Source organism: Botryllus schlosseri, chromosome 4 (genome assembly GCF_051294905.1).
Source record: "Botryllus schlosseri isolate E-star chromosome 4, Bs_hap1, whole genome shotgun sequence".
NCBI classification, from domain to species: Eukaryota; Metazoa; Chordata; class Ascidiacea; order Stolidobranchia; family Styelidae; genus Botryllus; species Botryllus schlosseri.
Genome location: NC_137239.1, coordinates 18,477,983 through 18,502,401, shown reverse-complemented (window position 1 = coordinate 18,502,401; position 24,419 = coordinate 18,477,983). Strand labels below are relative to the sequence as shown.

General features: G+C 41.6%; 1 protein-coding gene across 2 annotated transcripts in view; it reads left to right on the top strand.

Moving 5' to 3' along the window:
* Positions 1-13,001: 13,001 nt before the first annotated feature.
* The window catches only part of LOC145437220 (transient receptor potential cation channel subfamily M member-like 2), a 37,792-nt gene continuing 26,374 nt past the window's right edge, over positions 13,002-24,419 (top strand). The window contains exons 1-3 of one of the 2 annotated variants that reach the window (XM_080314416.1): positions 13,002-13,161; positions 13,276-13,488; positions 13,544-13,648. In XM_080314416.1, coding sequence (XP_080170542.1) covers positions 13,474-13,488; positions 13,544-13,648 — 120 coding nt within the window. In that variant the 5' untranslated portion in view covers positions 13,002-13,161; positions 13,276-13,473. The other variant, XM_080314415.1, reaches the window with a different exon arrangement.

The following is a 24,419-nucleotide window of genomic DNA, read 5'->3' as shown; positions in this document are numbered from 1 at the left end:
AAACCTGCCTGATTTTTTTACATTTTGTGTAGGCCTACAGTACTTATTTCCGGTTATTGCAAATGCTCCAGAAATAACATATTTACAATGGCAATGTGACAACTTGATTAAGCAGTGAACACATATGTATGAACTACAGACTGACAATGTGAACCGGAATGAGTGCACATTTTGCTGACCTAACCATAGAAGTTGAAATTTCAACTACAACTCCATAAGCTGACAGATCAGTGACATCATTTATACAAAAATAGTGAGTAACTTCTTCTACGATGATACGTGGAGGCTTCTGTGCTGTACCGTGCATTTGTCGAAGGTTGTAAACGCGCAACGACGCGAACTACCGTACTCGTATTGGGCTACGTGTTACAGCACGGCTCGTCTCCGCACACACGCTCAGTCGCGTCACAAACGAAGAGTTAAACGGCGATTGTCTACCGGTGACCCCATTGTGTGAAACAATGACGATTTCTGCCTTTGAAGTCGATTTTCAGGGGGTTTCAGTTCCCGGGCCGCATTTCAACTTATATTTTTGTAATCAGTGCGAAATTTGCTTTTGATTGACACCAGTTCACGCTGTAAATTGCTATGATGTAACGCAGGGGTCGGCAACCTTTTGTTAGTCACGGGCCAAATTTCGAGTGTGCAACTTTTTGGCGGGCCGGAATTTTTCTTCATACTATATTTTACGCTTACTTCGGTACATTATACTACATTGCTGCAATCTCAATCATACCGATCATAAAACACACGTATTTACACTTCAACAACGCAGAATAAATGTGACAATTGGCGCAGCTTGCTTTGTGAAAGGTTTTCAACTTCTGATAACAAGTCAGATGAAGCAAGAATCAGACCATATTCTAAATGCGTTTCCGAAGTACGTGATCTTAGCTTGCTCTTCGTGAATTTTATCGTTCAAAACTATTGCTCACATGCGTACGTGCTTCCAAAAATCGATGCAATATCTTTTGCATTGTTGGACAAGCTGGGACAAAGATAAAATTCAAGAACGCACTCTTTATCAAAGTCATGTAGCGATATGCTCTTTGTATGAAATTTCTCATTCAATCCAACTGCATTGCATTTCAAAAAGGCCCATTTGAAATTTTCAGGCAATGCTATTGGCGTCCACATTAAATGAGTACTGAATATTCAGAATTTATTTTGTATAGAAGGAATGTCGATAAAACGGGTGAATAGTCAGTAATTAAATTTCGTATCATGGTTACAAATATAGCGTTGGTACTAGGGTTTCTCTCCTCCAGTATAGGAAAGTGAGCATAATTTTTTTGTACTGTTGAAATTCCCCGAGACGCAGATTTGTTTCGAATGCGCCTCAACATCTCATGTATTCAGTTGTTTTCCCCCCGAAGTTGCAAATTCAATTTGTTCAGATGTGACGTTAAATGTACCAGGGGAGCAAGATAATAAGATACCCATTTTCGATTATAAGATTATGAGTCGGCGATATTTGTATTTTCGAAGAAAGTTGCCATTTCATTTCTCAGTTCATAGACTCGTGCAAGCATAGCTGCTCGACTTAATGCGCGAACATGGCAGATATATATTACATCGCCATATTGATTCTCTGCTTCTAGTAATATTTGGCGTAACAATGTTGGTGATTCAGTTTGTGAGACAAAATTATATTAACAGTTTTCATCATTGTGGCCAAAACACTTCAGGTTTGTTGTCTTGTTGCACAATGCCTTTTGGGAATTAAACTATGGATAACTAACCTACGGAGGCTAGTTATCTGTAATTAAACAGTATAAGTGTGAGATTTTATCATTGCGTCTGAGATGTTCCAATCGTTTTTGAGGCAGAGGAAGGACGCCTTTATTGTCAGTTGTCACACCCCATCGGTAAACCCGTTAAAAAGTATGGTACACTTTCGGTTGCGAGATTCACCCGATTGATAAGCAGTAAGCACTGATCTATTCTACTCTACTATACAGACAATCTTCAACTCCTGATTCAACCGCCTTCGTCTTATGGCGTCACAATAAACTAATACGAGGTAGGAAACTTATATGATATCATAGCACTACCGCATTCTTTCCAAGCAGTGGGGCACTGCAGATTGAAAAGCATTGTGAAACGGCGGGCCGTATTCTTGTGATAACTAATTATTAAGTCGCGGGCCGGACGATTTCGCTTGGCGGGCCGGATGCGGCCCGCGGGCCGTAGGTTGCCGACCCTTGATGTAACGCGACGCGATCTCCCGCTGAGAGGTTCGTTAAATTAGGTCATTGATTGCCGCCAATGATATATATCATTGATTGCCGCGGACTCGGCTATCGTCTCCGGCCTGATTTATCGCGTCTCCAACCAACCTATAGTTCCGCTGGATACAAGAATCGCATCTGCAATAGGCCCTGTGCAGCGTGCACACTATGCCATCGCTGGCTTGCTCAATCGCATCTGCATTGGCTTGGTGCTCACGATATTATCGCTGACCTAAACAATCGCATCTGCAATAGGCATACGAAAGATATCATAGGTGGGCTAACCTAGGGTTACCATATTTCAGCAACCCCAATCCCGGACACTCTTTAGCGCCTACTAGTGGATTTCAAAATGAGTCATGACGTCACACTAGCAAAGCTTTGCTCATAGACCAGAGGTGTTCACGAACTCACGATCCATCCGGTTCAAGAGTTTGTTGCTGTGCGTTGTGTAACCAGTACCGGAAGGACATGTTTTCAGCCCCCTCCCGCCCAAATAAACAATGATTTCGAGCCCACACTATAGGGTACTCGATGCAACTTCATGGGAGGGGGGGTGCTTGATGGGGTGCTTGCTGTATGAATCTGGTTTCTATATGCATCTGGTCGTTAAATTATTTGAATGAATTCTGTCAATAATAATGGTCGTTTCATATATTACTATATAGATCAGTGGTTCCCAAACTTTTTCGGTGTGAGGGCCAAATTTAGAATTTCAGAGTACGGTCGGGGCGGGCCGCACAAATACTACTGCTATGAAACGGACCCAAACAGTCATCATGGCTATTGTAACAGATCCCTGTTGTCGTTCAACCATGAAATGTGTATATCTCGTAACTGACAACCTCCAAATCTACATGAACCTACTAACCGCAAGCAGATCTCATTCGATCTGGCTTTCATTCGATCAGAGGCAACCGCTGTCAAACTGTTGCAGAGTGTTGCAATTTATACCGCTGATACAGCTATGAGACAGATGTGATACACCTGCTTGCGGGACCATATGATACTATCCAACATTGTGTTTTCCACGCCATATTAGGAAACGAATAAGACTTCCGATTGCAATGATCACGAGTCTATATAAGCGCATGTTTAGTTGACTCGAGATGAGATTCATTTGCTAAACCTACTTGTTACAACGTCTGAAATATATTCGTATGTCTTGCGTATATCTGCGTCTTAAGAAGATCTCACCAGAATACAGTACAGGACTCCAGGTTAAGTAGTCGGCCAGCTAAACCTATAATACTTTGGTTAGCTATACTTCTACTCACCAGGACACAACCCAATGTATTGCGGCACTATTTCGGAGTAGTTTTATTGCCCTGGCGAGATTTCAAAACTGTACACTGTTTACCGCTACTTATCTGCTGCATTGGGTGTCCGCTAAGTTAATCAGCTTTTCTCGCCTAAACGCGCGAAGCGCGAGGAATTTCTTTAGTTTCATCACTGAATCGGTCAAATGATCGGGAATTGCATGTATTGCTATCAATTTTGTTCCTGTCTCTGTTCACGTAATCTGATTTACCGGTAGAGCTGAGTGAAGTGTGTTTGAAAAGTATAGGCCCCCTCAATAGTAATTAAACATCTCCGGGGGTATACCCGTTAGCAGGAACTTAACAAAACTTCGTCGGGACCCCGGGCTCCCATAGGGTGATAAACTGACCCCGCATCACGTTGTTCGCTTTTGCCACGAAATTGAAGTTGTACTGTTTAGTGAGACAGCGCGACGCGCGAATATTTCGATAATTCATGATAAAATCGGTGAATAAGATCGGGAATTGCATGGTTGTCCTCTTTGCCCGCGTCATCAGATTTACCGGTAGAGCTGAGTGAGAGGTGTCATTGAAAGTGCAGACCCCGTAAAATTAAACATCTTCGGGCGGGTGGACCCCTAGCTATGACTTATTTACATGATGTTATTTCGTGACCTCCTGTCCGCTATATCAAAAAATGTAGAATTCCCCAAACCTACTAAACTGAAAGATCACACGATTTCAGATTGGTATTTCTTCACTGGCATAAAATATTCTTTCCTGCGGGATGGTATTTGTCTTGTGAGCTTCAGATTGATAAGACAAGAACGCTCGGCGCCAGTCATTTAGGTGTCTATATGGACAAATAAACCTATATGTATTTTGTATATATAACGAAGTTTTTGGTCAGCATAAAAGCGGTCCTTTACGGCCAAGGCTTTCTCGCAGCCTATCGTTCTGACACACTTCTTGGAGTCACATGTTACATGGCCGACTTTATATGTCTTGGTGCGGTCATGGCCAACGCTGATATTCCTATTTCTATAAATCTTGCGTATTTTTTCAGGGGGAAGAGTACCCAATAATCAAGATATGTGGCGAATTGAAATCGCGCATATCGCGATTTTTTGAAAAAGTTGCATAAATTAAAAAAAATTCTCTATAATTTATGCTAATTCCCGAAATAATTTTGGGCCCCCTTCGAGCTCATCCCCCCTCAATTGGTGTGTGTGGGGGGGGGGGGGGTGCGGCAATTGCGGCCATGACTATAGGACTATAGCAATTATGCTGCTTTTAGCCGGCTAAGCAGTATTCGTCTCGGCGTATTCAACCGTGAATCACGTGTTGAACATCAAATTATCATAGGGTTACCATACGTCCTATTTTAAGATGATTTGTCCTCTTTTTTGATTTTTTTAAAGTGTCTTCGGAGGACGCCCAAATGTCTTCTTTTTGGAGATTTTGTCTTCTTTTTTGGGGATTTTGGTTACATATAGGGACAATTTCGACTGATACAAATTAAGTCAGCACTATATGAACGCTACGGCGGCTATTTCGGGAGCTGGACCGGAAAGTTGACCTTTTTTTTCAGTCAACCACCTGTTAATGTGAAAGAAAAACTGTATTTTCCGGGAGTTGAGCCTCTTTTTCTTTTTTAGTCAAGCGACCACGAAGTGGGGAAAAATTACCATTTTTCAGGATTTTCCTCCGGTTTTGAAAGTGATCAATACCTATTTATATCTATAGCTACTGCTCGTTCAACTGGAAACTTAGGGCACATTGCATTGAAACACACGACTCCATCTCCATCTCCAATTTGAAAATGTTCCGTGGCCCAGATCAAAATTTGACAAGCTGATTACTAAAAAAAGTCAGCACCTTTCCCCAAACTTACTCACGGCTATTTTGGCAGCTGGTTTCGTTCAACATATTCGCAAACCCCAGAATAAAGGCAAACGACCCCACAGTTTGAATAAAGCATTTAAACGGCCTTAACGATCTCTAGGAATATACCGTTCTCCTATATAATTACGATTGCAATTATAGGCTTAATCCAGTAAATGAAGGTTGTTTTTATTAATATTTTATCGCAGTTTTTGCGAGGGTGGTAGTCTTCATATATCATGCATCAGCATAAATATTCCCAAAAATAGTGTTTTTATGCTGATTTACGAAAAAATTATGAGCCCACGTCAAGTCTTCAAAATTCCGGACATTTTGCAAATTTTAGAAATTCCTCCCGGACGCTAGACCGCTAGTTTGAACAGTGAAATTCCGGACATGTCCGGAAATTACGGACGTATGGCAACCCTATTAGCCTAACCATCGCGTCTCGGGCCTAGCATGCGTTCGCTTCTATCTCTCGATGGCTTGGTGACGATATGCCGTTAAGTGTATTTTGGTTAGCGATTGTGATAGTGACATCGCGAAACTGAATGACATCGAATGTTCGCAAACATGTGCGTGCGTGCAACCGTAATTGGTTCCCGCTGATACTTGATTCGAAAAAAAAAAATCGAAACCCCCTAATTTTATTTCCAACACCCCCTTAATTTTCTGCTGGCTGCGTGCCTGATCACGTGAATTTCTCACAGAGGAATTTGAGCGAGGTATCATGTCGGCATCAATTCCAGTATCAGCTCTTCGTCCTTCTAGTACTCCAAACCTAAACAGAAGAATGGCCAAAAGGACTGTAAAGTCGTTGAAATTTCCGGGAAACGACCTACCAACCTTTAGATTCTCTACGAAGCGCTGCTTACTATTCAGCCCACTTCTGTGAAAGCTGAAAGAGCATTTGATGCATGTGGACTCTTTGTTAAGATTCCGGTCCTGGCTACAGGATGCCACAATTAATGCGTTGTGCTTTATAAGGACGGCGTTGCAAAAGCAGTGAATATTAAATTTCCGTGGGTTTTTCTCGTATTCGCTCGTGAAATCGATTGTCTTACTTAGCAGTTATTATCCGGTTAACCGGTTAGATAAATTCCTAATAGTATATCCGGATATATCCGTTATCCGGATAGTGAAAATTATTGATATCCAAACTAGCCCTAGTCCAGAATCATTGCGCGGACCACTTCAGTGTTCGTGACTCATGAGTTTCCTTTAGTCGTCAGATAGTGCATTTGAGACCGTGTTGGTACTGGGCACTGGGCGAAAAGGGTAGTCGTTCTCTATCCCAAATTTCGTGGTCAGGCTATGAAGAATTTTTGAATGCAACCTTGATTATATTCGAGGGAGTAGCCAGAAAAAATATTGGAGAGGTGGAATATATTTGATGAGTAAAAGGGAACTACGTAGTCCAGTGTTGGGATGACTCGAGTCATGACTTGACTCGAGTCAGACTCGAGTCACCTTTTTCGAATGACTTGACTTGACTCGAGTCACTTTGCTAAAATGACTTGACTTGACTCGGCGTATCAGAAATGAGGATTGACTCGTGACCCGGAGAAAGATTCACGAGTCAATTTCAAGTCATCAAGTAATCGGTGTCGACAAAAGTTATTGTATCTTGCATGTGTTCGGATTGCTCGCGAAACGCTGGTGTAACCCGTGAGAGAGACCAATCATTGATTGGTCGTGCGTTTTACTGAACCTCCATTGTTCTCTCACTAATAAATTGACCGCAAACGAAAGGACCGAAGCTTACAGCTTATGTTGTCGCAAACAAGTATAGTAAAGTAATTTAATAGCAAAATGTGTATTTCTGTTCACTGTTCGTACCTTAATCAAACCTCTTGTCTTATTGAAATATAATTCGAATATACTGTATATAGTCCTCAACCATCGCCGCCGGCTCGAATATATCATATATCAATTTGTAAATACGTAATGTATTGCATCTTATCAATTCGCTATTCTCTATTTTGGATGGTAACTATAACCTGAGGCTATGCAATTACTTACGTAGTTAGCAGTTCTACGTATATGTGAGCGATACAGCGCCCTTTTTGCGTGTATATTCGTTCATTGGTTAAAAATCAATGACCACTCAATCTGTATTTTATACAGCTAGCAAGATTCAATGACGTAACCATGCCTCATACTTTGAAAAGGCAACTTGACTTGAATTGTGACTTGACTCGTGACTTGACTTGACTTGACTCGACTTGACACGAGTCACCTCCAAAAATCGAGTGACTTGACTTGACTCGAGTCACCTTCGAAAATCGATTGACTTGACGGTTGCCAGTGAACCCGTCCCTAGGTGAACCCGTCCCGTGAACCCGTCCCTAGGTGAACCCGTCCCTAGGTGAACCCGTCCCTCGGGAAATTTTGAAATTAAGTGTGTTAACAAGTATTAATATGAATTATTAAACTAATAATGTTATTATCAACTGATTTGTCGATCTTGTAAGGAGGTCAGAGCATGCGTAGATCACACAGTCAGGGTGATTGTGGTCTGCTCGTTATTGCAACTGTAGGTTGAGGTGGGGTGTTAGGGTTGGGTAGGGTAGGGGGGGGGGAGACATTAGGGTTCGGGGAGTGGGACATTGTGCTCGGGTAGGATACTAGGGTTGGGGGAGGGGGGATATTAGGGTTGGTGGAGGTGGGATATTAGGGTTGCCGGAGGTGGGATATTAGGGTTAGGGTTAGGATTTAGGGTTGCCGGAGGTGGGATATTAGAGTTAGGGTTAGGATATTAGGGTTGCCGGAGGTGGGATATTAGGGTTGGGGAGGGGGGATATTAGGGTAAGGGTTAGGATATTAGGGTTGCCGGAGGTGGGATATTAGGGTTGCCGGAGGTGGGATATCAGGGTTGGGGGAGGTGGGATATTAGAGTTAGGGTTAGGATATTAGGGTTGCCGGAGGTGGGATATTAGGGTTGGGGGAGGGGGGATATTAGGGTAAGGGTTAGGATATTAGGGTTGCCGGAGGTGGGATATTAGAGTTAGGGTTAGGATTGCCGGAGGTGGGATATTAGGGTTGGGGGAGGGGGGATATTAAGGTTGGGGTAGGATATTAGGGTTAGGATATTAGGGTTGCCGGAGGTGGGATATTAGGGTTAGGATATTAGGGTTGCCGGTGGGGGTTCATTAGGGTTGGGGTAGGATATTAGGGTTGCCGGAGGTGGGATATTAGGGTTAGGGTTAGGATATTAGGTTTGCCGGAGGTGGGATATTAGGGTTGGTGGAGGTGGGATATTAGGGTTGGGGGAGGTGGGATATTAGGGTTGCCGGAGGTGGGATATTAGGGTTGCCGGGGGTAGGATATTAGGGTTGGAGGAGGGGGATATTAGGGTTGCCGTAGATGCCGAGTTCATCGAGGGACGGGTTCACCGAGGGACGGGTTCACCTAGGGACGGGTTCACCTAGGGACGGGTTCACGGGACGGGTTCACCTAGGGACGGGTTCACTGGTAATCGACTTGACTTGACTCGATTCAAAATCTACAATGACTCGAAATGACTCGTGACTCGAAGGTAGTGACTTGATCGCAACACTGCTACGTACTAGACTCATCCGCAAAACTCAACCGTTTACATCTATCGGTATTCGGCCTAACTATCAGGGCTTTGCAGCTGTCTTTTATCATAAATTAGCTTCAGCTCCGGAGCTCATTCACACCACTGCTCAGGCGGCATTGAATACCTAAGTGAAAACTATCAAAGATTGCAGTAGCATCTGTTGCAGCTATGAACATTTGACTTTCCTGCTGACAAATGCGCAGCAACGCGGTTAGCTAGAAAAGGCTGCTCAAAGAGGCAATAATGCTATATATATTAGGGTTGCCATACGTCCGGAATTTCCCGGACATGTCCGGAATTTCACTGTTAGAACTGCGTCTGTGAGGAATTTCTAAAATATGCCTAAACGTCCTGAATTTTGAGGGCTCGAAGTAAGCTCTAATTTTTTCGTAAATCAATATAAACAATATTATTTTTCGGCAGATTTATGCTACATGAAATTTTTCTTCGCTCTGCGCGCAATTTTATATCACATGTATTGGCTTCAATATGGGAATACCACCCCCGCAAAAACTGTGATCAAAAATAAATAAAAATGGCATTCATTTACAGAATTAAGTCTAATTGTAATCGCAATGATAAGACAACGGCATATCCATAGAGTCGGTTCAGACCGTTTGGATGCGTTATTCAAAGATATAGTGGTTCTAAACCTGGGGTAGTTTGCCTTTATTCTGCGGTTCACGAAGATGTTGAACGTATTCAGCTTGCAAAATAGGCCGTGAGTAAGTCTGGGCAAATGTGCCGACCTTAATTAGTAATCAGTTTATCAAATTTGGAGCTGGGCCACGAAAAATTGGAAATGGAGTCGCGACCATAAAAGATTGGAAATCACCGGATGTGCGGCGTTTATATAGCTCTGTGGGGCGGTGCGCATCAGCATTAGGCTGATAAATAATCTTATCCTTGTGACATGAACATGACCTAACGACGTAGGCCTATACGATTATTCTCCTTGCATTTTCGAAGTCATCATCCTCCACCAGCTCTAACGCTAATTCTGATCACGTGGGCGGAGATAGGATCAAAATTATATAGTAATATATGGAAGAACCAATAATATTGACATAATTCATTAAAATCATTTAACATCCACATAATTAGCAAAAGCATATAGTAAGCCCCTTGAAGTTGCATCGAGTACCCAACGGTTGGTTCAATATCAGTGAGAGAATTCAGAAATATCAAAGTCTGACAATACGCAGAGCAAAAACTATAAGATTCGGGTAAATTGCGACCGACTTAAATTAAAATCCCTAATCTCGGCGACATGCTCGGCAAAAACTACAACGTCGGGTTTACCGCTGCCTCCAGTATACAAATATTTAGTGCTCCAAAGTTTAAACCTTCTCTCCATTTCAGTTTTCGGCTTTCTTTTTTTCGGCATGCCCGTTAATCATTTATTGAGGATGGATATGATGAGTCATATAATGATCGCGAGCACTGATTGACTTTTTTACGAATTAGGGATTTGGAAACGTATCACGTAACAATTTGATACCGTGTAATGCGTAGTATGTGACAATGGCAACGAAGAAGGTTTGAACTAAACTATATGGAAAGAGTGATTTATTGTGATTTTAATTGCTACTCAGACTTTGCCACATTGCCTTCAATTTGAATCTGGTTACGCATGGGAGGTACGTATAGGCAGCGTAATCGTGGCATATTAATGAACAGGCTTCAAAGTAAATGAATTTCCAGCCCAGTTGATACAGCCTATGGTTTTATAGTCATTCAAAAAGCAAGTTTTATCTTTTGAATTCCAAGCAACCTTTCGCGGGTCGCACCGAATAGCTTCGCTGGTCGCATTTGGCCTGCAGGCTGCACTTTGCCCAGGTCTGTGCTAGAGAGTGACATTTGAGGGTTTTGGTCGTAAATAATTATGTTCATGATGGCCTCCATCTGATTTTACTTTAGTGAGTCTACTGAGTCGACGCAAAAATGCCTTTCCCGCAGTGCTTTTACATTCTTTGGCGCCGTAGGCCGTGGATTTAACCAACCACGCCAACTTGAATAATATTCTTCTCTTTGAAAATTTCAGAAGAAGTGTTTCGGAGTCGAACCAAGCACCTTGTCGTGCTACCATATATATATGGCCTTATAGAGGCTATGGTAGCACGACAGACAAGATTCAATGACGTAACCATGCCTCATACTTTGAAAAGGCAACTTGACTTGAATTGTGACTTGACTCGTGACTTGACTTGACTTGACTCGACTTGACACGAGTCACCTCCAAAAATCGAGTGACTTGACTTGACTCGAGTCACCTTCGAAAATCGATTGACTTGACTTGACTCGATTCAAAATCTACAATGACTCGTGACTCGAAGGTAGTGACTTGATCCCAACACTGCTACGTACTAGACTCATCCGCAAAACTCAACCGTTTACATCTATCGGTATTCGGCCTAACTATCAGGGCTTTGCAGCTGTCTTTTATCAAAAATGAGCTTCAGCTCCGGAGCTCATTCACACCACTGCTCAGGCGGCATTGAATACCTAAGTGAAAACTATCATATATATATGATATATATGGCCTTATAGAGGCTATGGTAGCACGACAAGGTGCTTGGTTCGATTCCGAAACACTTCTTGGGAGATACCTTATTTAGGCTTACCATACGTCCTCTTTTTTGACTTTTTTGAAAGTGTCCTCGGAGGACGCCGTTTTGTCCTCTTTTTTGAGATTTTGTCCTCTTTTTTGAAAATTTAGGTCAGATTTAGAGCAAATTGCGAGTGATATGCCGCAAATTAGCACAGAAGTGACGCTCCGGCGGGTATTTCGGAGTGAAAAACGGTGATTTTAGCTCTGAGCGAAAAGATGACCTTTTTTTTAGTCATCCACCTGACAATGTGGAGAGAAAAACGGTATTTTGATCTCTGAGCGGAAAAGATGACCTTTTTTTTTTTTAGTCAACCGATCGCAAAGTGAAAAAAATTCACCGGTCTTTGAGAATTCTACTCCGGTTTTGCAAGTTGCAATTTTCTGAAAAAGTGTCCTCTTTTTAGATTTTCAAAATATGGTAAGCCTACCTTACTCAACGTTCATTGCCCACTAGTAGCATACGTAGGCTACTCTGGCTACGACGGATAGGCCTACAATGCGCCGCACGAAAACACCCGGCAACAGCTATTCTTGGCCAATATGGCCATCCACAAAATCATGACTGACCCCCGCAAAAAATACGTTGGGCTTGGGTCTCTCACAGTCGGAGGGATGTTCTCACCAGTACTTGTCAGCACATCCATTCTACTGCGTGTATAACTGTATAGGCAGATGGAAATGGAAAATAACTTTTCTCTGTTTGATGGCATTTGTCCTGTGGGGTACATATTGCCAGGACAGCGAAATTAGGCGCCAGACATTTAAGTGCCTATGGACAATTTGACATATATATATCGAAGTTCTCGGTCAAAAAAGGGCAGTCCTTTTCCACCAAGGTTTTCTCGCTGCCAAATATTTTTCGGAGTCGTGTGTTATAGCCTTAACTTCATCATGTGTTGGCGCGTCGTGGCGTGGCAATGGCTGACGCCGAGATGCCCACTCCTATAAATCATGCATATTTCCTGGGGGAAGGGCATCCAGTAATCAAGGCATTTAGTGACAATAAGTCGGACAAATCGCGGAAAAAATCGAAGACATTTGGATGAAGTTTCAACAAAAATACTCCGTAATTTATGTTCATTCACGAAATAACTTTGGACCCCCTTCAAGCTCGACCCCTATAATTAGAGGGAGGTGGAGTGCTGCAGTTATGGTCCTGCACAAAATGAATGATTCGAAAACGAATGATCATGAAAACTGCACGGTTTAGCGAGTCAGCTCGTTCTTTTCGTTCGCATGACGTCAAATTGAACATGAACTGAACATGTTTCGAGACCTAATGTTACCTCACGAATTCCAATATACCTGGCAGACCGGTAGAAAAGTCGTCGCGGACCGGCAGTTGAGAACCACTGATATAAAGCACATTAAAATACCATCCTCATTTGAATGCATTTTGCAAGAAAAAAAACATTAGATTTGCAGACAAATGCGCTGGAACACCAGTTGAAGTCAAAGAACACTAAATCTAATGCCGTGTGGCCATAATGGCTGTGATCAACGATTCCATTCGTTAGGATGTAATATAAATATGACACAAAACCACGTGATGGTATGACGCAATGGCACGAAGGAGCTCTCAACAAAACAGAGGTATAGGTAAAAAGAACTGCAGCATTTTCATTCTATTGATCATATGGCTTCGCGCATGATTACACTCTGTCTGGAAGTATATGCAAAATGATTGTATTGGCGTCTTACGTTTAGGCATCATCAGCTGTCCGAGATTCACAGTGTGATCGAATTAAGTCGTCGCAAAATTGCCTTTCTACTGGCAAGTGTTGTATGAGGTCACGGGTAAGGTAGCTCTTTTGCAATTCATTATGTAGCTGGGACAAATGCATTGAGGTATTGTATTCCGTGTCTAGGTGTCGGGTATACTATACAATCTTCTCACCTACAACCATGCCGACAGTCAGTGTAAGAGGCTTGATATTGGGGTTATGTATATGTTTTATTCGGTTACTATTTTAAGGAGATTGACTCATTCATCAGAAACAACATTAAGCAGAGAAATGGCGACCCAACGGATGCATACGGACAAATCGAATTCGGTAACAACAATGCGAATATTGCTGCGGTAAGATATCAATTAGCTGTATGGATGTGTAATGAAAATGCATATGGATAAAAAATGCATCTAAAATTACAATGTTTGTCTCAATTGTCAGCATCTGCACAACATAATACTCGAAAGTCATAAATATATTTTCAAGTGATAAAATCGCGAAAGAGTTGTCCTTGCACGCCAGACTGAGCTGCGGTAAACATCAATTATTATTAGCTTACTTGATTTTCACACATGATGTTCAATGTTATCCATAAACAGCTCGCCCTGGGTCACGAACAAATTAAAAAAATCGTAAAATGTATGTAATTCATAATGATCGTTTTCGGAGAACGCAGGTGCATCACAAATGCGCAGTGAATGGATTTGGCCAGGCCTATATGCCAGCCAATATTGGAATGGGTACCGGCGCCTGATATATTCGTGGGTGAAGTTTGTCACCGGCACCAACCCATTTTCAATCGTCGTTGTTTGCTGCTACCTGCTTGGTCGCGACGAGGAGTTGCAACAGTGAAGATGACATACGTGACACCACAGTGACCTATATGGTGTGGGCACAAGCAATGTTCCCTCTAAGCTGCGCACGTGCGCAAATACGCAGTGCTGACACGGTCTCTGCGCACAGAAAATCCATGTTGCGCACAAGAAATCCGAAGTGATGACCTTTTTGTAGTCGTTACGCACTGTTGTCCAAGGGTCTGCGCAGTAAGTTGGTGAGTGTGCGCAGACTCGTCAAAAATTAGAGGGAACATTGGACACAAGCAAAAATCAGCCGCGAATGTTGCGTTTGGTATTGTAAAGGCCTCTGCACACTGACCTCGCGAGTTGCGCGTTGCGAGTCGTAAGTCGCGAAGCAATGCACACTGGTCCCGGCAGTGCCCACAAGCGGCAACTACAGCTCTTGCGCGTTCTGTCCGAAGTCTCGCAATGGATACACATTCCACAGCTCCCGATAGATCGCAAAATGAATATTTCGATGGGTATACATGGGTTTGTCAATGAATAAGATGACGTCTTATATGCACACACAATATCATATTTCAATGCTGGAAACGCATAATCTGGGTGACCCAGTTAAAGGCGCTATTTCCGCTTGCCGATCCAAATTTCTGCAGTTCTAGCTGTAGCCTATTATGGCTACAAACACCAAGCCTTTCTGTATTCCACTGCCTCAGTGACTGCATCAACTGTCAAGTGTCAAGCACTCATACATTAATTTATCGATATGATAGAGAACAACATTCAAATGCATTATAATTTTATTGTAAATGAATTGAGTCTTGACAATATTCAAATATAACTCTGGAATTCTTTCCTTTTCAATCTTCGATTCGCCCTCAGTTATCAAGCATGGAAACTGATCCGTAGGCCTGGTTGATTCATTCTCCATAATGATGCATAGTCCATTTCTGACTCATAATATTAGCCACTACAATTCGTACCGAAGTCTGATAAAGAGGAGAATAGACGAAATCTAACATCAAGAGTTTCACTGCTGCTACCTAGTCAACAAAAAGATTTTCAGACGTCGTGTTCTGAGATGTACCGATACCTGAAATATACATCAGTGAACCCATGACATACCACGATTATATGTACCTGCTTAACCCAGTTTCCAACCAATGTACATTGTACAGTCTGTACAGGTTAAAATGAACCAGACAAGGTATATATATAATAAATCCACCTGTAGACATACAATGACTGAGAGATTCGCGGTATCGGTACTGCTGGAGCTGGTTGGCCTTTGGTAATTACGAAGTACCGGTACTGCGTACATACAGTAGAATGCGCTCTTGCAGTTAAGCTTAAGTTTTAAAATGGCCTCAAATCAGTCTAAATTCAATGAGGAAACAATTATAGATGCCAAAACACGCAATACCCGGACAAACTATTGCGGTGACATAGAGCTAACAATCAGTAACTGCTGACCAGTCGCTCGCAACTCGCGACAAAGTTAAAAATTTTCAACTTTGTCGCGGAGTTGCGCAACCCTGTCGCAGAGACGCAGACGGCATGTTGCGAGTTGCCGGCGACTCCGGTCTGCATGGTCCAGTCGTTGTTAACAGGCGCGATTCTCTCGTTTTATCGGGTCGCGAGCTCAGTGTGCAGAGGCCTTAACGCAGCGATGCCGTCTGAGCACGAGAGTGAGAGTGTGACTACTCAATCGGTTGCGCAACAATGGCCAATGCGCTTGCGGTATGCGCCGCTCCTCACCTGCTACCAGACGGCATTCTGCGTCACTATACCAAACTCCGTTACAATGCAACATTCTAGGCTGATTTTGGGAGGTTCCAGGACGACGAGCAGAACGAAATTTATATTTTCGCAATCAGTACCGCGGTAGCTTTCGATTGAAACCCGTTTTATGAAATTTGCTGCTCGGCAAAGTAAAAATTTACCGTCAAATTGCCTTTGACCAAATGAAAAAATGTGACGTAGACCAATTTCACTAAGCCGAGAGATTTGCTTGTGTCCACATCATATAGGACACTATGGTGACACAATTTTCGCAAGGTAGCCCATAATAAAACGATGAAGCGTGACCCGAAACCACAGAGATAGACGGAGTGGAATAATGCCGATCGTTCGAATACAACGGCTTACTGAGAAAAATAGATATTGGCAAAACATTTTCCCCTCTTTCAAAGTTAATTTGAGATCGTATGATAACGCAGAGCGAATTATATTATTTTGATGTTATTGATATGTAATCTGTCTCCAGAAGGTTGCTTTACACGTACAGCGTTGCGTTATTTTTCTTCCGACGGACCTATGACCTCATTCACGAATATTACATTGACCATTTGACGTGACACGCTACAGTCTGTCTTGAGGAGACAGAGAGACCACGACGAGGTTTTGTTACCGCTCCAATGTAATAACCGTCTTTATTAACCCAACCTATATTCAATTGTGCAACAAGTACATGAATGTAATGATATTGGAACAACGCATAGGCGAATATGGGAGTGGTATAACGGCATGACAAGCCTTATCAATTAATATCTCTCACGAGAAACATGAAATTACGGAGGAGTGCTTCTCGGGAATTGATGAATATCTTGACATAATGTACCGTGCTATACTGAATTACAATATGGCGTGATGAATATATTCCGTTATACATGGTAGATTGCCTTTAAAACAAGCTGCTGTAAACATGTTTTAAACAGTGTTTTAAACAAAGGCCTTTTAAAAATATACAATTTTTTTAAAGTTGTATAAATACTTTCCATAAAAATATGTTGCATGAGCCTACGGACGATCCCCCGATATAACCGACGTATACGTCAATACGGACCTTCCTTCCGAATTCGCCAGATCGTATGAATTGCCTTCATCATTGAGGCATTACCATTTGACATATTCATCCACAAAAGAATAGCCGTATAATCCATTGATTTTCAACCTTTTTGACCTCGCGGACCGGTAAAATTTCAAATCAAAACTTGCGGACCGGTGAACTTTCAAAAATCAAATGAAATCGATGTTTATCTACGAGAAATATATACATCTGAATGTATTAGATATTTATGCGAGGTTCTATTGAAGGAAAAAGGACAAGAATAAAAATATATAACGTCCTAATCTTATCATATCGCGTGAACTGCGTTAGTTACTCGGGTATTGATGCTTTGTCTGTTGAAGTTTCTGCAGGGAGAAGCTCACGAAGTCATGTTAAAGACCACAAACTTCATTGTGATTGATCTCTTTCCTTTGAAAGAAATGCGAACTTGCTATTTGCTATAGCCTCTATTACATTGTCAAGTGCCGCTTAATAGCACTGTCCGATGAAACGAAGTTTGCAGTCTACAGCGTATAAGTTATACGAAACTAGTTGCAGTATACTTTCAAATTTAAACAGTTTCGTAAAACTCTTTACATCAGTGGTTGGCAATTATTTTCCTTCGAGGGCCAAATGAGAAGTTGAAAACACGTTGGCGGGCCGAGTTAAAATTTTTAGCCATATTCTCCAGTGTATTTTTATTTTATTTCCAAATGACATTGTTAATAAATGCCGCTCACTGAATGTGTTCATGTCACGTAATGAGAAAGTGACGGTTAATTTTATAATTAACTATTCGCCGTCATGATTCGAAACAAATGATGAGCATGATACATTTTTGCCTCTCATTAAACCCCTATCCTTCTGTTAAGACTCTAAAACAGTGGTTCTCCAACTTTTTTAGGCACGCCTCCGTTTATGAAGTGAAAACTTACGCACCCCCGTTATCACGATATCACAAAATATTGAAAAGTGTAACCAGAACTCTAGCAATCCCTACGGCCTACGGATAGTTTGATGGCATGGAATTACTATAGCTGTTGATGAGTGAATTCTGAAATATCAAAGTAGGAAGATACACAGAGTAATACCTGTAAGCTGGAGGTAAATCGCCCGGAGCGCGAAAAAAAATTTCAATAAACTTCTGCTTCGCGCCCCCTTCTGATGCTTTGTCCCCCCACAGTCCGAGAACCACTGCCCTGAAATGTATATGCAATAGCACAAAGCTTATTTTCTTGGTCGCTTCCTTCCGAGCCGTGTGCAGCTTAAATAGCCTTGATTTTGGGTGAAGCTATCAGTTTTTCTGAACGTCGCCCTCCCTTGACTGAGAGTGTCGTGTTTTTGTCAAAAGACCGACATTAATTAAAATCCGTAATTTTGGCGACATGGCCGGCAAAAACTAAAAGAACGGGTTTATCCCTGACTTCAATATACAAATATTTAGTGCCAAGTCTACACCTTCTTCGAACGTCAGTTTTCGGCTTTCCTTTTTGGCATTCCCGTTGATCCATTATGGGTAATAGATATGATGAGTCATATAGTAATCGCGAGCACTGATTGACTTGTTTTACGAATTAGGGATTTGGAAACGTATCACGTAACAATTTGAAACACATACCGTACAATGTGTAATGTAACAATGGCAACAAAGAAGGTTCGAACCAAACTATATGGAAAGAGTTATTTCTTGTGACTTCAATTGCTACTCATACGTTGCTACATTGCCTTTATTTTGAATCTGGATTACGCATGCGAGGTAGTTAGGCACCTTGATCGTGGCATATCAATAAACAGCAGGCTTCCAAGTAATTGATACATCCTATGGTTTCAGTCATTCGAAAAGCAAGTTTTATGTTTTGAATTCTAAGCGACCTTTCGCGGGCCGCACAGAATAGCTTCGCGGGCCGCACTTTGCCCAGGCCTGCTTTACATCATCGTTACGTGGCCTACGCCCGAAGTAGACCATGAGCTCTCTCTCTATTACGACACCATGTAGAAAAATACGTTCCAAATGTCTGAATCCATTTAAAATTAGATCGTTATTTCGTTAATTAACGGACAAGCGACGAACTTCTTGCATTTTGAAATCGAGATATAAAATTCTAATATATTTGGAGGACCGGCAGGAAACTTGCAACGGACCGGCGGTTGATAAACACTAGTATGATCGACGGTTTTATTATTTTTATCCACTCATAGACACATATAATGTTCATTGTTCAATGCGATACACAAGATAAAAAGCGATGTAATAAAGAGAAACGACCTGCCGAAACGGCGAAGTGCGGTCTGCACCTGGGTAAAACTTGAGTCATAAAACAATGAGGAAACCTATAAATGAAGCTATAAGGCTTAACTTCGTCATAATATTGCAGGGTTTGTCAATTCAAAGTGGGTAGCGGGGCACTTTTCAAATTTCGCACAGGCCCCGAGCCGCATGAATTCAACATCGAGATAAAATGGGCCACACAGATTAACAACCAAGTTTTTAAAACTACACTAGTACAACGATGTGCTCTCTAACATCGGCGTCTGGCATGGTTACCGCAATAGAAATAATATCTTAATAAAGAAATACAAATACAATAGAAAAATATCATTATCATCACTTTCATCTATTTTTAACTATGAGCGGGCACGATAGCTGACAACACTTTTCAGTGACGGGTAAAGAATCGATATGGGGGTTAGCTGGACACGGTACTTGCTGGAAAACTATGTCCTCGTAATAATGATTGATCTTGTGGGGAAATGACTTGGTCTTGGCAGGGTCTGTGCCATTGCACGTCAAAGCAATACACCCATTCATATCAGCTAATTTTTCCCCAGTGGAATGCTATTACCGTAGCTGAAGCCGTATCAGCTAGTGAGGAATAGGGATGTTGGACACAAGAGAATAGATATTTTTGAACAACAACAACAATACTGTGAAACTGAAATCAATTTCAGCATTTCAAAAAGCTTTACTTTGCGTTCTTTGGAAGTCTCAAATCAGGCCGCGGGCCGCAAAATATGATCTCGCGGTCGGGGGCCGTGTGTTGTTGGTGACCCCTGGAATATTGCACACTTGCAACACAAGAAGAACGCGGCGTCGATATTGCGCCATTTTTCGCTAGGCCGTGATTTTATGTGGGCCTAGAACAAAACATTTTGAATGTGATGCTAGTTATAATGTAACTGCTGGGCGCTGATCATAATAATGATTATGATTAGGCAACGATATGTAATAATATTTTAAATGCTATGCAAGTGTGTAACTGACCATTTATTTTTGCACTTACGTGATAAGTAAACCTAGATATGTGAACTTCACAAGTGACAACCTATAGCGGCCTTGACTCCTGATAGTCGATTCGGGAACGAATCACTCAGATAGGCCTACTCGATGTTGCCCTATCCCAGTCGAACCATTGTGCTACTTGGAATCAGCAGTGTCTTAGCAAGGCTAGAGATGGACAAAGTCGAATCACAGTCACTCGGAAGTCGGAATCGGTTTCGGACGTCGACGCCGTGATTCGACTAGAAAACGGGAAGTTATTGGTATTTCAATACGATTTCGCGCTGTTTGCCACCACCGTTTTGTGCTTGGCATGCAATTAAGGTGAATATACCGACTATGTCGATTCATAAACATAAACAACTTCATCAGCGTAATACTTGGGTGTTCTTATCAAATTTCGAAGTTACACGGGAGCAAAGCGAGTAGCGCGCTTTTCTTGATTACCGACAGACGTCGCGGCGCCTATGAGGCAAAGCAATTTTGACAGCCCCAATGTTGGGAACTGCTAATCACTAGGGCGATTTTTTTTTTGACCTAAAAAACGAAAGATTTTGACCTAAAAAATCTAAATTTTGACATTTTTTGACCTTAAAAAACTAAATTTTGACCAAATTTTGACCTAACGTATGCAAATTAGGTGTTTCACCCAAAAAATGTTAGTATTTTACGACTTATCCTCAATTCTGGTTTGAATTTTCTGTCTTTACGAAGTAGTTTTCCCTGAATTTACTCATTTGACTCAAAAACTGACAAATTTTTACATGACGAAATATTATTTTAACAAAATCTGGCCCTGTGATGAATTCCAGTACATGAAGTACTATGGTGAAAATAATTAAAATTTGTTGTAGTACAACGAACGATACTTTGCTGCATTCTCGGCAGGGATATCTAGTTCTAGATATCCCTGATTCTCGGGTAAAAAGTGTCTGTCTTTACTAAGTAGCTTGCCAAGGATGGAGATATGGCGAGATAGCGTAGTGGGATAATCCACAGCTACAACACCGATATGTTTTAGGTTCTAGTCCGACCGAGGTCGACTCCAGAATTCCTACCCAAGTGTTGAAGGTTTATCTAGGTTCCTCCTTGTCATCTCATCCGCATAAGCGGTGTCTTACACAAAGCATAGAAGTGGGCCGTGCTACAAGTCGGCAGATACTCGGCGGATACGGAATCGAAAATAAGGAATATCGGTCTGGTGTAAATGACCATTGTAGTGGACAAACACCATGAATATACAAACAACAACAGCAAGAAGAATGGAGAAAGAACGTTCAACTGTAGCAGCTATTGGGTGGCAGCACTGAAGTTGTGCGTGCGTACACTGCTGGTGACACACCGTGTTGCTTCATTCTGAAAATGATGTACATCTCAATTTTTGTAAGAACCATGCAATGCCCACGCAGTCTTGCTTCACTTAGAATATTGCGGTACGTTGAGCATAACACCGTGTCAACCTATTTGTTTCATTTGACTGTTTATGATTCACAATGAGCAGTCAATGCGCCGTCTGCCACGGTAGGCCTATAAAGTAGGCTACAAACTATAAAATGTCAAACGATAAGTTCACCGATTGCGCAAAATCTACGATACAAATAAAATGCAGGTTGCGAAATATTTTGATAATTTTGACATTTTTTGACCTAACGCTAAAATTTTGACCTTATTTTGACTTTTTTTGACATGTCAAAAAAAAATCGCCCTACTAATCACCGATGGCTATTATACAACGTACACTCGTACAGGCATCGGCAAAGCGTTGATTTCGATTAGTTAATTGATTCTATTTATGGTATCAAATTTAGAGTCATCCGTCGTGCGGTTATTTGCGGACATTTAGCAATTCTTGGTGTTTTGTGTATGAGCAATGAGCATAGCATAAAGGCTATGGTATGAGATTCGAATTGCAGAACGCAGATGAATGCAATGGACGTAACACTACCCAAGTGGAAGAAATTATATCGACATTTCAGAAAAATGCATATGGACTGTTCTTTCTTCAGTAATAGTCTAATTTCGCGTTCGCTTTCTCGCGTCTCAGAGATACTTTTTTGCTGGGCTTCTGATCTTATTGAAAGAAGAATCGTAGAGGGCGTATAGTTTCACTAGTCTGAGTTGCCGTATTTGCTAACATTTTGCGCATATGATAGCGTTTGCGATCGACGACATGCATGCTATGTAGGGCGGAGATAATAAAGTCGATTATCGTGTTCGTGAGGATTTATCAACCCAGGATGAAGGAAACTGGTTGATCGCAGCGCATAAAGTTAGTGTTAATCTCATGATTTAACAAACCGCAACTAGCTATTTATAAAAACTGCGTACCATTCCTACGCACATATTTCCGATAATGACCATGTGGATTGTCCACTACGTGATGGCTTCGCTAAACAATCAACGGTTTATGCACCCACCATTGCAGAACGATATCAATATTCTATAATCCGTTTCTTAGCCGTACTAATTGGACGCGACTTTCATTTCGCGATGATGATAATTCTATCTATTGCAGTGGTAGTATTGTTATGATCAGGATGCCGTGCCATTCAACAAATTGACAACTGACAGCCTATAACGCATTTTCGCATTATGATGAAACAGATAACGCCATTTGATTGAAAACTCGGGCACCTCGACTAACCATCGCGCATAACCTTTTCAACTCTATGCTTCGCAATTAGCAGTATTAATCACACGATTAGCATTCTTCCGGATCAACTAATATTATTATCTCCGCCTAAAATGCGTCCCGATTAGCAGTTTTTAATCTCATGATTAGTATTCTCCCGGATCAGCTAACTTTACTATCTCCGCCCGTATTGTATTTGAGTTCTCCACGAAAGTATGAAAATGACGAGTGTTGAATGCAATCTGTATTGTGATGATTTCCGATGATTCTAATCTGTCGAATCCGTGATCATTTGAAACGATTTCCAATCAATGCGAGTCGTCTATGGCTGAACGGGGCCATCTGACCTGAATATGGTCTGTGAGGCCTTTACCCCAGCTGCCTTGTATAGACTCCAATATCTCTTCATGATTGGTAAATCCGGTTGCCCGACATATGAGCATGCGACACAATGGAAAACGACAGTTCAGCATGGAACACATCAGCATGCGTCACTTCAGCATGTGACTGTATAACCCTAAAACTTACCCTAACCCGAAACATAGCCTAACCTAACCTATCCTAACCTAACCTAAAACCTAACCTAAAACCTAATCCTAACCCAACCATAAATCCAACCCTAACCTACCCCTAACCCGTAGTTTAACCCACATGCTCATGTGTCGCATGCCAAATTGTCTCATGCCGAAGTCTCGCATGCTGTAATGTCGCATGCTCATATGTCCACGGACCGGTAAATCCACCTTCACGTATTCCGTGTGGCATTTGCGTCCGTTTGTTGCACTTGTGACTACATCATGAGTAATGTTCAGAGAAATGTTACAAATGAAGTGAACCTAAACAATGTAGTCAAGATAACTTCGAAGTCCAGAATTGAGGGGATTCGCCAAGGTGCTATTTGCTCCCTTGACTACTGCAAGTATCATATTATATGCAGAGGTGGTCAGTAACTAAGTACTTCTGCTTTTTCCGAGTACTCAAGTAGGTTTTCGCTATTTCTACTACTTACTCAAGTGGTTATGTTTTAGACTGTTTTTACTTCTACTACTCAATTTTTAGGAAAAACTGCCGGTACTTACTTTTCATATTTGGGAATTTGTAAAGTAGAAAGTAGTTTGGGGTGTGCTTGCATAACTTTTGTGAGTGAAGTGGTTGGGTTAACTAAATATATTTCTGACGATTGTAAGTATTTGTAGTGTCATTTTGCATTAGTCTTACAGATGTAACTTGCTATTTTGAATATGGTCACCTCCGATTACCTGCTAAAACTATACGACCCATCGACTACTTTTTGAAACTACTTGAGTACTTGTCAGATCTTTATTTTTTACTTTTACTTCAAGTAATTTTTACATATCTTTAAAATTGCAACTTCTACTTGTAGACCTGTTTGAGTAAGCATTTACGGGTCACTTCTTCGGTACTTCCACTCAACTAGCAACGCTAACCACTTCACCACCTATGATCATAAGCAATTATAATGTTGTCATCCAAATCCATTGTGAATGCAACTGACTGCAAATTATATTAGAAGCAAACACGATACCATTACTTAAATTTGACTAGCCTATGTCATGAATATGTC